General features: G+C 41.7%; 1 protein-coding gene across 6 annotated transcripts in view; it reads right to left on the minus strand.

Annotated features, from left to right (window-relative positions):
- The window catches only part of LOC308121977 (transcription factor COE1), a 93,995-nt gene that overhangs the window by 28,977 nt on the left and 51,829 nt on the right, over window positions 1-13,189 (minus strand). For all 6 annotated transcript variants that reach the window (XM_080483554.1, XM_080483550.1, XM_080483553.1 and 3 more), the window contains exon 7: window positions 1,330-1,411. In XM_080483554.1, the coding sequence (XP_080339680.1) occupies window positions 1,330-1,411 (82 nt within the window). The remainder of the gene's footprint in view (window positions 1-1,329; window positions 1,412-13,189) is intronic.

Below are 13,189 nucleotides of genomic sequence, written 5' to 3' on the forward strand. Positions count from 1 at the left end.
AAAGAAAGGGAAGAAAAAATGAGGAATTACAAAGTTGAGGGTCGAGAGATCAATGCAAAAAGGAGTTCAGAGCATGAAACTGTGAAAAGCTCTTTAAATGTAACCCGTTATCACTGCTATTACCATCAGTCTCAACACACACTAAGCCACTTTGACTGCATTGGGTGTGTGTGTGTGTGTGTGTGTGTGTGTGTGTGTGTGTGTGTGTGTGTGTGTGTGTGTGTGTGTGTGTGTGTGTGTGTGTGTGTGTGTGTGTGTGTGTGTGTGTGCGTGTGTGTGTGTGTCTGTCCTCCTCTGTTCAATAGTTCCTGATGGGTCCGGCCCTTAATTATCTCCCAGGGAAACAGAGCTGTCTTTTCTGGTTCCACTACAATAGAGCTGCACAATTAGAGGCACAGATACCGTCACACACTTGCTCCTGTGTGACTTTCTCTGTCCTATCTCCTTCTCACACACAGACACACAGGCACACAGGCACAGACACTGAAAGGTGCACACACTGGTCGGAATACACACACATATCACACAGGAACACACAAACACTCTCGTGCACACACGTGCCATGGTAATAAATCTATCAGTATCTTCAGTGCGTCCAGTATCTTTACTCGGCCTCAAGTGGTGTCTTCCTGATTGGGTTGCAGCCACGAAGATAAGGAAATAATAATGACGGCGAGGCCTTAAATCTTACTCACAACCTCGAGACACCTTTCTTTCCTCCCTCTCTCTCGCTCTCTCTCTCTCTCTCTCGACATCCTCCCGCTTGTCTCCCTACATTGTGTGTGTATTTATGTTCCGACTAGTCGAGGTCAGGATCTCATGTTTCCTGTAAAGGTGCTGATAGCTTATTTACTTACACAGAAACACACACATATACACACACCCACTCGACCTGCCCACACACAAACACTCACATGGAATTGCAGCTCTATCATTGTGGGGTCTCTAAATTGACATAATGCATTCTTTAGCCCCTTCCTCTACACCACAATTGTAATTGTGACCTTCGGCCTAAAGCCCCCATCTCAACCCCTTAAAGACATCTAGATTGTCGTAGGATTATGTGGTCCCCATGACGAGAGAAATACAACGCACAATCACGCATTCCTGTGTTTACATGTTGCGGTAAACATAAATTTATGTGTTATTATGTGTTACGTTACGTCTGCAGCAGACAAAGGGAAAGGGCCAAAATGGAAAGGAAAGCCCGTCAGGTATAGAGACAGCGAATGGAGGAGAGAGAGAAAGAGACATGCAGTACAAACACTCTCTAAGGAAATGAAAAACAAATGGGCAGGACTGAAAAAGCACACGGAGGCTCGTATGTACCTGGAACCTCCTCATGTCTCGCGGGTTCCCGGCATTCTTTAAACAGTTCTGGTTACACTTGAGGAAAAACTTGAGGAAAAATCTGTAAAGACAGAGAAGAAAAGACCACATTTGAGGTTGACAGATTAACAGCAGGGCAGGACAAAAACCCGACTGGGAGACAGTTCAAGTGTTAAACTGAATTCTGACCTTTATTTTATACTTTATATTACTATTTTATCAAACAAAAAAAACACCTTCCTGCTCTCATCTTTATAAAAATCCTTTATAAATACATTAAACCTAATAGAAAGGATTAAACAAATCAGCTGTAACTGGATTTGCATTATGTATAAAGCACTCGCGTGTATTAGGATCCGAAAATGAAGTCTGACACAGATAAAGCAGCCGCGACAGATTTTTGCTGTGCAGGTGATTCTTCAGCGCTAACCCTGATGCCGAGTCATTAAAAAAGAGGAAGTGTGTTGACATTAGGTGTTTGAAACAGGACCATATGTCATGAATCTATATTACAGAATAAATCAAACACGCAGATGGCGATCAACGGCAAACAAACACATCCAGGTTGTGTTTTGGTGTGAGCCAGCTGGCCGGCCTGGCAGAAGCAACACGGCACAAACATCTCAGCTTGTGCGCACGCCGGTGTTGTGTGTGTGTGTGTGTTGTTTTTTTAAACATCTGCTTGTCTTACAGATCAAGCAAAATTCAACTGCACAACCTCATACACTTTATATACTCATTCACACAAAGAAAAAGTGTTACTTTTATATCGTTTCTGTGACTGGATTGATTTTTACTGTGTTTGACAAACAGCTGCCTTTAGCGTTTTAGTTTTTTGTGCATTCGTTTTGCAAAAATTTAGCTTTTATTGCATTCTTACTTTTTTTTATAGATACCATTTTAGTGTATTGATCAGTTAACCCATCAAGTCAACTCATCAATAGATACATATGACAAATAATAATGTTTAAGCGTGAACTAACACATACACAGTTTGTCTTTATGGCTTTGGTGAGCTGACGATTTGCAGATGACTGATAAAATTATAGTACATGAAACTCCTACTATAATACAACTATTAAGATATGAGAGAATAAATATTTTTTAATATTATAGTGAAAAACATGGATAAATAGAAGATATATATTTTATATTATATTTGTAAATCGCTACAAAAATGATATATAAGAGTAATAATAAAATTATAAACAACTATATGGATACTTGAACACAATGAAATTCAAATAAATGATAAAGAAAATATGCTATTAAAAATTACAATGAAAGACAGGCTGAAAATCCTGCATTTCAGTCAAGATAATATTATCATAAGGGACCATTATTCATTAAACAAACTGGACTCTAAAGGAAGACCTCAACAAGCTGAAAGGAAAACGATTCAACGGACACGTCAAGCCTCTTTTGGTTTAAATTGGACATTATAGGCTCCATTATAATATTGCGCTGGCAGAGTTATTGTAATATATTACTTTTCATGAAATGGTGTCCACTTGTGAGCTTTTCACAAGTCTTTATAATCTATATTCCCTCGTGGTTGAATTTGGTGATTTACTGTTTAAGATTGTGACAGCCCTTGTACTGGACTATCAGAACAAAGCAGAGGGTGTGTGTGTGTGTGTGTGTGTGTGTGTGTGTGTGTGTGTGTGTGTGTGTGTGTGTGTGTGTGTGTGTGTGTGTGTGTGTGTGTGTGTGTGTGTGTGTGTGTGTGTGTGTGTGTGTGTGTGTGTGTGTGTGTGTGTGTGCAAACATGTACTGCACATGCAAGTTCCTGTGTGTGTGTGTATGTGTGTGTGAGAGACGGTGCAGCACAGCTCAGTGGCAGGTCTGAGTGTAAAACTCTGCATTAACGAGCTCGGGCGTTCGTTAGAACACCGGCGCGGCGATGCTGCATGCCTAATGATGTTGACCTCTCACCCCCGGGTGACAGCCTATCACAGCGGAGGACAGCCACGGTGACCCCTGCTGACCTCCCACTGTCTCGTCCTCCTCACAACACTAGCATAGCGTTAACACGACCACCTCAGCTGACCCGCCGTTGTAGATCTCTTTGTACGGGAGGCGATTGGGAGGCTCGCAGCACATCTGCTTGATGTATTAAAGGAATAAAGCGGCAAAAGAAAAAGTGTTCAGATCTATTAGCAAGACCAAAAGAAAAAAAAAAAATATATATATATATATTTTTTTTTTATTCTTCAGAGTGTAGTGAAAGTAAAATAGTATTTCCTAATGAAGTGCACAAAATATAAAGTAAGACATTTAAAGTGCTGCATGCAGAGCTACGATTGCAACAATGGTAACTGTTAACTTGGGACACACTAATCTCATAATCCAATGACATGTATGAAAATAAGGGCAATATCAAGCATTTTTGTTTATTTTAATCCATCATAGGGCATCCACCAAGACAAATACAGATTGTTCACTGCTTCAAAGTCAGTGTCAAACACCCTAATGTGCAATTTTCAAGTAATACACTATGATGACAAGTATCATGCTGACCAAAACCCCACACATTTTAGAATTAATAGTTTAAAGTAGTCTCTGAAGTTGATCTATTTCTAATTTAGAGTTTTGTAAAAGATTGGCTATTGAGCACCATTGTCCCATGGACATTCAATGATTTGTAAATAAAACACTCTTAAATCATTCGGGATATGTTTGAAAACTTGTGTTCAATGCTTTGCCCAAGAATTCCTTTTCATAGTTTTTCACATTTTCGATTTAAATGCATCGATCAGGTGAGCTGACGGAAGGGAGGAAACCAGGCACCACACCCTGTCACAAAATATATCATAACAAATCAGTCTTGTATTATGAAATTGTCATCTCTATCCAGTTGTTAGTTTGACAGAAGCAGAGAGGATTGCTTGAATTACTATGTATGTAGCAGCAAAGCCACCACCGTTGACTCTGGTCTCAGGGAGCTTTTTCCTCTCCGCTGTCATGCAAACTGTCCCAATTGTTCCTTTGTGAACAAACTAATCCCACATTTTACTCAACAGTATTTGTTTTGAGTATTTGGAAACCTCAACTTTCCAACCTCATACTTTAACCGGTGTACTGTTGCCTTTTGCAGCTCAAACTCTGCCACCAGCAATGACTGTTCTCTCTAGAAACTAACATCCTGTACTCATTGGAAAAGTTACAAATAAAATCGACTTGTCGACAACTCCACAGGGCGCCCCACATGACACAAATAGAGTGAATTTACTTCTTTAATTTCTACTTCTGCGCTGTTCTCTCTGCAGTCTGCGGTCTGGCCTGGGTCTTTGTGATTTCCTGCAGGTACATCCCCTGATCTACAGCTCCTGCTCCCACCAGCCGGTGCTATACATTGATTATTTGCTGGCAGTTCTTCTCTATACTGTTCTGTCCATTCTTTACTTTCTCCAAACTCCAACCTTCCCTCTGTTATGAGGTTGTTGTTTTTTTAACCTTCCTACTGTCACATATTCTATCGTACAATACAAACTGTATATTTTGTTGGTGAAATCTTAATTTCATTCATGACATGGTAATGTAGTGGTTAGAAATCTCGTCCCACAAGCAAGATCCTGGTGTGAGTCCAGCCTTTCTGTGTTGAGTTGGTATGTTCTCCCTGTGTGTGTGTTTGGCTTTTCACTTGGTACTGCAACATTCTCCCTCGATACAAAAACATTGGTTTGATGTTCATTGATCTTTCGGTGTTTGTGACGTGTCCGGGCTGTCCCTTCCCCTTCAGCCCCCCCTCAGCCTTAGGTTGGATAAAGATAGATAAAGTAAATTCAACTGAATTGACTTGGATTAGGTTGGCATGGTGCTGCACACTGTTGCATCACAGGGAGAACACCCGACTTTGCTTGAGAGCTGGGGCCACTGTGTGTGGAGTTTGCATGTTGTGTGTGGAGTTTGCATGTTTTACGCTTTGCCTTCAAAGGTTTTCTACGGTCACGACAGGCTCATGGGGAAAAAAGTGGTTACACTGGATCTGGATCTCTTTATGTGAACTCTGTGATGGACTCTGCTCCTGGCCCGGTGCAAGCTGGAACTAGCTCCAGCCCCCGCAACCCTAACTTGGATGACGCGGGGGTAGCAGATGGTTGAGTCGGTGAATTGTACTGAACTGAATTGAATCGGGTTACTTTTCCTGTTCCATCTAAAGGTGAATGAGGAAGCTTTTTGTTACGAATGAACTTCTGTTGATGACAGGAGCGGCCTCCACCATCACCTTCATAATCACTGCCGTCACTTTAACGTATTTCAGTTTCTCTCTCTCTGTGTCTCACCATATAACTGTCTATCACTGGCTTAACTGATCGGTGATCTCATTATTTTTCATATTTCCATCCGGTGCTTGACTCCGTCCGTCTATTTCCTGCGAGAGTGTTTTGCTCTCATTGATTGCCAACAGTACATATTCTACATTTTAATGCCGTATGGGAGCGTTCCCCTCTCACATTCACTTGACCCCATCTGGCCTAATCAACGCTTCCACACACGCACGCACGCACGCACGCACGCACGCACACACGCGCGCACACACACACACACACACACACACACACACACACACACACACACACACACACACACACACACACACACACACACACACACACACACACATACCTTGTGTGAATTGATTGGCTCGTCCAGTCGCTGGTCGTTAAGAGGCCTCCAATTAAAACGGGCAATTTTAAGAGTCTGAATGATTGTGGGGGAGGGGAGATCTCACTCTCTCTCCCCCACCTCACTCCACTAACTCTCCCTCTCTTCAGGGCTGATCATGTTCAAGTGATAACAGCACTGTTGACCTTTGCTATATTGTGAGTACTGCACTCATAGAGCTGACCTGACACCAGTCCTGTCTGCTGCAAGCACGCGCGCGCGCACGCGCACGCACACACGCACTCGCACACGCACACGCGCACACACACACACACACACACACACACACACACACACACACACACACACACACACACACACACACACACACACACACACACCCTCCATCTGTTCAGAGATGATGGTAAGAGTCATGGTGCAGAAAGACAATAATGTTTGAATATAATATTCCCACAAGTTGTCAGTATTCAGATAATTTTCCTTTTCTTTTATTAGAAATGTTTGATTAGTTTCTTTCATTTTAAATAATGACTATTTCACAAACAGATAAATGTCTAATTGTTCTGTGCATCAGTAAAACATCAAAGATCCCCCTTAAACACAGTATAAAAGCAAGTGAGCAAACCAACATAAAGAAATACATTCATTAAAAAAACTTAAAAGAAAGAAATAATTAAAATTAAACATAAAACATAATATTTTCTAAAGATGCTTGTACTATCTTTTCTCTGCATACACTCACAACTTTATCCAAATCGTTCAAAGCCACACACTCCTGGAAATTATTAAATACTCTTTCTCTCTATATTAGTGTAAGATATTGATGAACTATGTCAAAAGCCATAAAATTACTTGTGTTTTGATGTTATATGAAAGCATCTGTATTAATGTAATCAGAGTTATTTTTAGGAGTGCTTTTTATGAGTACTATTTGATTTTTTTAAAAGACCTCAGTTGACCTTTATTTCAAGATTGGCATACGAAACCTTAATATAATGAAAGCTGCAAGCAGCCTTTATCAGGACCTCGCACTCTGGCCTCTGGCCCGTTGGGGTCGGCCCAATCATGGCCTCTGGCCTCTGGCCTCTGATGAGACGAACAATTGAGTTTTTGGTTTGATCTTCCTACGACATTCCTACGCGGCGTGGTGGCGTTTCGGTGTTTCTAGGTGGCGCTAGAGAGCACATTGTGGCACTCTGGGGGTTTATTTTTACATTTTCAAAAAAATTTTAAACCATAACCCAGTCTTGATGAGCGTGCCAAAATTTATCAATATTTGAGTGTGTTTAGTGGGTCAATGAGGCGTCAGGAGTCAAAGAAAGAAAAAAAGAAATAGTAATAAGTAGAAACATTACAAATACAATAGGGTCCTGGCCTTTCGGGCTCAGTCCCTAACAAGAGCATTCAAAGATTTCTGACGTTCGCCAAAGGTTAACCTGGAAAAAAAAGAAGTTTCCAGGTCACCTCCAACATCTAATGGAACCTTCCATGGTGTAATATCTATCAGTGGTGAAAATTTTTACAAAATCCGTGATGTAGTTTTGACATAAAGACAGACAAATAGATATACACCAATGAATTTTCTTTGTCCTTGGCGGACATAAAAACTGAAAAAAAAAAGATAAGCAATAGCTAAATAAATGCTGATTTGAGGGTCGATAATTCAACATGCACGTTTTCATATCAAAACCTTACAAAGTTGTTGTCACATGTTTGCAAACCACCGCTGGCTGACATTGTTGTAATAATGTTTATGGGCATCTGATATTACTATCCTTGTATCTGTGCCTGGACTGCAACAGGATCCAAGAAAAGCTTTTTTTTTTTTTTTTTGGAGCTAAATTATGTGTTGTCTTGCAAATAAACAGTAACTTTGAAACCTGTACTGCTGCAGAATACCCAGAACAGAAATGTTTTACCGTAGATTGGAAACTCTTCCTGGACATTCCTGCAACCAGGAGTTATTTTAAGGGTTTCAGTCAAAACGTGGCTGCCCCGGTTGTTGATGGTTTTAAACTCGTCCTGCCAGCCTGCTGTTACGCGCCTTGAGCCATTTGAACCTAACAAACACTGTTTTCAGGCATGATCATTGTGGTGTTCATGAAAGTCGCTTGTTCGCTATGCAATCAGCTGTGCTCTCGTTATCTATCTATCTCGCCATAGTAATGTAACAAACAACATTTTTTTTATTTTTTTTTTATCCTGTTAGCCATGGTGTAGTGGTGAACAGCACAGTTACATCCATTATTCAGAAGCTGAGATGGCAATTATGGCTCAGAGCACAACTGACATTAATATTTAATATATAGGGCTAACACAGACCTGAAGAGGGAGACAGGAAGTGACAGAGAGAGGGGATGGCGAGGGCGTGGGGATGTAGCAAGAGAGAGAAACACGGTGGGGAAGACAGACACTGTGTGTGTGTGTGTGTGTGAAAGAGAAACAAATGGAAGAGAGAATCAGGAAAGAGGATTATGGGAGTTTGTTTCGACCGTTCTCCTGTCATTTAAACAGTTACAATGCCAACAGGGCAAGGGTGACATCCGGGGGAATTCCAGCTGAGTGTGTGTGTGTGTATGTGTGTGTGTGTGTGAGTGTGTGTGTGTGTGTGTGAGTGTGTGTGTGTGTGTGTGTGTGTGTGTGTGTGTGTGTGTGTGTGTGTGTGTGTGTGTGGGTATGTGTGCGCGTGTGTGCGTGAGAGTGTCTAAGACTGAATGTCTGTGTCCGTTTTATTCCCCAAAGACTCACTTTTCTACTGAGCCAAGAATAACGATGCTGCTGGAAGAGAGAGAGAGAGAGAGAGAGAGAGAGAGAGAGAGAGAGAGAGAGAAACAACTCTACACACACACACACACACACACACACACACACACACACACACACACACACACACACACACACACACACACACACACACACACACACACACACACACACACACACACACACACACACGCAGAGTTGTTGCTGACAGGTGGAGAAACTGCAGCGAGTCGGTTTGTGCAGACAAACTGAACAACAGATCAGTGCTTTTTGCTGCTCCTGCCTCCTCTGTCTCTTCTCTGTCTCCCTGCTTTCTTCAGATGTCTTGTTTCACCTGCTTTGCCAAGTTTCTTGGCAATGCTCACTGACAGAATGATGATATTCTCCATCTCTCTGCCTCGCCGTGCAGGTGTGTGAAACAACCTGCTAATGTCTGTGTACCTCTCATATAACTGCCAGTAACTGATCACTTACCAGTTGCATGAAAAAAAGAAAAGAAAAAAAAAAGAGAATCACCACCTGGTTCGAAGAGGAAGACTGTTGGCAAAAAACATATTTATGATACAAACCATGTTTGAAGAAAATGTGTATTACTGTAAAACTGAGCATACAACGTACTATTGTAGAGATGCTGTTCAGCTCACGCCGTTCGAATAGATCCTCCCAGACGTAAAAACAATATGCTTAACAATTACTGATGCTCTCAGAAGCTATGTTCTAAGTGGCATACATAACAGGAATGGATAAAAACATGAAGTTTGCCTTGCCTAAATAAGTCTGTTAAGCACTGTTTGGTCTAAAAAGGAGAGCTGTCTTCAGGTATGATATGATAGAGTGTTATTAGCTTGCTATTCTGTTCCTTCTTATCGCTTACTTTAAATTGCATTTAACATGGAGCCCAAATGCATAGTGCAAGTTTTTCCCTCTCAATCTGTTGATCTGTCAAGAGATCAACTTCCTGTTTCCTGTTTACTCTGAGAGTTTGTTAGTGTTTAATGTGATGACATTAGATAGCATTGGCGGGCCCCGTGCCTGCTACCCGAGTACGCAATAGGAAAAACAAAGACATGAAATACTATCACGCCCTCTGTTTGGCTGTTATCACAATAATAATGTGATAATACATGGCTTCCTGTGGAGGAAACACTTGTTTTCTCTTTGCTCGGGTAGCGTCTGGTTAAAGAGCACTTCAGCACAGATAAGGATTGCTCAAACTGTGATGATGGGACAGCGATGTGGTGGAGTAATTTGGTTTTGTTAAAAAAAAAGAAAGTCAGGTACAAGACGGAAGAGTGGTGGATAAACTGGATATTATCTTACAGTGTGTGACGCGGAAGCTTTCCTTAAAAGGGTCATGGACAAAGAAAAAAAAAAACAGGAGAAGGAAGCAGGGATAAGCGTGAAAATCTGAGGCGGAAGAATAATTTATTTCACTTGGACGGATAACTGGAAATCCAACTGGCGTCGTGGTTCAGTTTATATTTATGTTCTACTTCGGAGTTGCATAACCTGAAAACAGCCCAAGACGCTGATCTCCACAACTCTTCCCAACATAATATAATGAGGATTTTATTTGAAGCAGAGCTGCAGTTATTATTATTATTTTTTTATATTACAAGAAAAAAAAAGAGACATTTTAAAAAATCATCACATAGAGCTTCAGGAAAATGTTTGATTTTTGTGAGAAGTTGAACTCTTATTATTGAGATGTAAAGGTGATTCAGGTCATATACACAACATTCACCCCACATAAATGAACATAATGGGACTGATGTGTGTTTTTATTTGCGTTCCCCGACTGAGCTGACCGAACTGCATCCATTTGCTTCCCGTCTTGAAGAAACATCTGAAGTGCACAAAATAACCTTAGTGGCCACAGAATCCGCATGTACACGCTGAGATGCTGAAAGTAACTTGAGCATGGGGGGGGGGGGGGGGGGGGGGGGACTAAAGAAGTCAAGACAAGGAGGAGAAACTGTGAGTAAAAAAGGAGAGAGAGTGGCCGGGAGAGAAATTGAGTGCCGGGGAAAGAAAAAAGGCAGCGGGGGAAGGAGAGAGGGAGGGAGGGAGGAGATGCATGGGAGAGGGAAAGAGAGTTATGCGAGGGAACAAGACTTAAGAGAACTGAGCAGAGCCGAGCGAAGCAGAGTTATTTTACATAATGATGGTTGATATGCACAGAGGTAATTGATAGCTGAGCCGGAGCCCAAAAAACACCCAGCGAGCTGTCAATCACCGCTCATCTCCCTGGAGATATGCTAATGATGATGATGATGAGGGCTTATCTTCATATTGCTATCATTACTATTAATGCTGTCATTGTTGTCATCTCTGCATATTTAAATGGCAGCGCAGGCCGGAGTGGTGATAGCCAAGCGTGTATGACGTCTGTGAGTGGGCTCGTACTTCTGCCAGGGCCGAGATTGAGCGAGCAATAATAACTTGTGTGAGTCTCCTTGTTCAGCACAGGCGTGGACCAGTGTCATTACATCACTGTTACATGTAATGGGCGACACTGATGTCATCGCTTTGTGACAAGTCAATGCAGCACTGCTCGGTGCAACGCGTGGTTATTATCTGTAACCCAAACCGTATTAACCAACGATTTTCGACAAACTTAAGGGATATGACGCTTTGACTGAAGTTAGGACAGGCGTTAATTTTATTATTCAGAAATATGAGATTAAAGAGGCTTAACATGTTTGAAAACAAGCTAAGAAAAATCAGCCGTCTTGATCTGTGTTGTGCTGTTTGTATTGTCCACGGAAGTTAGCAGGTCAACCAACCAGCAACCAGTTTGTACTTGAACTTTCAGATTGAACAGTAAACACAACAAACTGGGCACCACGGTGACTCACTACTGCCACCTAATGCATAAAAGTAGCATTGCTTTAATTTTACATTCTATACTTTTAAAGCCAAATGCGCCATGTGATTTCTAGGTCATGGTTGCGCGTTTGATTTCCACATTTACTTAAAGAAAAGTTTCACGATTTTAAAAACAACCTAACAACAACTTGCGTCTTATTTTACTCATGGAACAGGAAGAGGCCAGCTGATTGGATCACTTTAGTTAACATAAAGTGGTTGATTTTCAGATGAATGGCCTCAAAATTTCCCAATTTCTTTCCACCCTTCAGTGACAGTGCTGATGATGTGATGACTGAGTAATAAAGCACTTTTACTGGCTCTTCTAGAATAGTCCAGCTGACATGGAGTTACTACTTGTGTTTTGCAGCCTGTCACATTTGTTTATGATATTTTTAGATATGTTGATGGAGAAACTCAGAGTTTTTACAATCACTCATGTGAAAATATAAACTATTAAAGCCTTCCGAATCTGTAGAACAAACTTTGAACACTTACACGAGAAAAACAAATTTACAAATTTCCATTTACTATTATTCCATTTACACAATCCTCGCTGCATGAAAAGTGTGTAAAATGTCAGATATTATTTGTTTTCTGTTTGAAGTTGCGGCGCTGTTGTTCTGCAGAGTAAAACAAGTTCAGAAACTGGCTGTCAGGAGAATATTGGCCTTCATCTTTATGAACTTTGCTAAATACTTGAAGTCTTGCATAATGCCTCTGGCCAGGAGTCAAAATTAACATAATGACCTCTGATACAATATTAAGGAGGGTTTGGACACTGTGACGCGGCGCTATAGTTTGAGGCCATGATGAGATTAAATTACAACATCATTACCTTCAAGACAAATACGGTCAGAGGTCTTACTCACCAGAGGGAGAAAATAGGGGGGAGAAACAAGGGACAACAGTGAGGAGGTGAAAGCAAAGATGAGGGGCGAGACAGACAGAGGGAGGAGGTTACTGTGGTGTATATTTTAAAGGCTGAAGGCAAACTGTTGAATTATAGATGAGTGAGATTGATTTGGGAGGAGGAGAGGAGGAGGGAGGAGGGGAAAAAAGGAGCGAAAAGGTGGAAGGAGGGACAGAAAGAGGGAGGGGGGGTGAGTGAAGGGTGAGCAGCTAAAGGATCGCTCGCTCTAGGCCAAACATGTAGAGAGCGCACGCACACACACACACACATATACGCACGCACACGCAGGCACAGACAGCTTACCTCGAATCGATCTAAAGCTCAGGCTCTTTCTGCTTTTTGCTCTTTTTACTCTCCTTCTGTCTCTCTCTCACTCTCTCTCACTCTCTCTCTCTCTCTCTCTCTCTCTCTCACACGCACACGCGCGCACACACACTGACATCGACCACCGTAATTATGTGGTAACAAGACAACAGTGGCAGTGACCTGTAGGGCTGTGGGCACACAAACTGATGTTGTAAGGCTTTCTTTCTGTGAGTATGTGAGAGAGAGAGAGAGAGAGAGAGAGAGAGAGAGAGAGAGAGAGAGAGAGAGAGAGAGAGAGAGAGAGAGAGAGAGAGAGAGAGAGAGAGAGAGAGAGAGAGAGAGAGAGAGAGAGAGAGAGGAAGTGTGTGTTCTTTGTCATTG

Source organism: Lipophrys pholis (genome assembly GCF_963383615.2).
Source record: "Lipophrys pholis genome assembly, chromosome: 16".
Lineage (NCBI taxonomy): Eukaryota > Metazoa > Chordata > Actinopteri > Blenniiformes > Blenniidae > Lipophrys > Lipophrys pholis.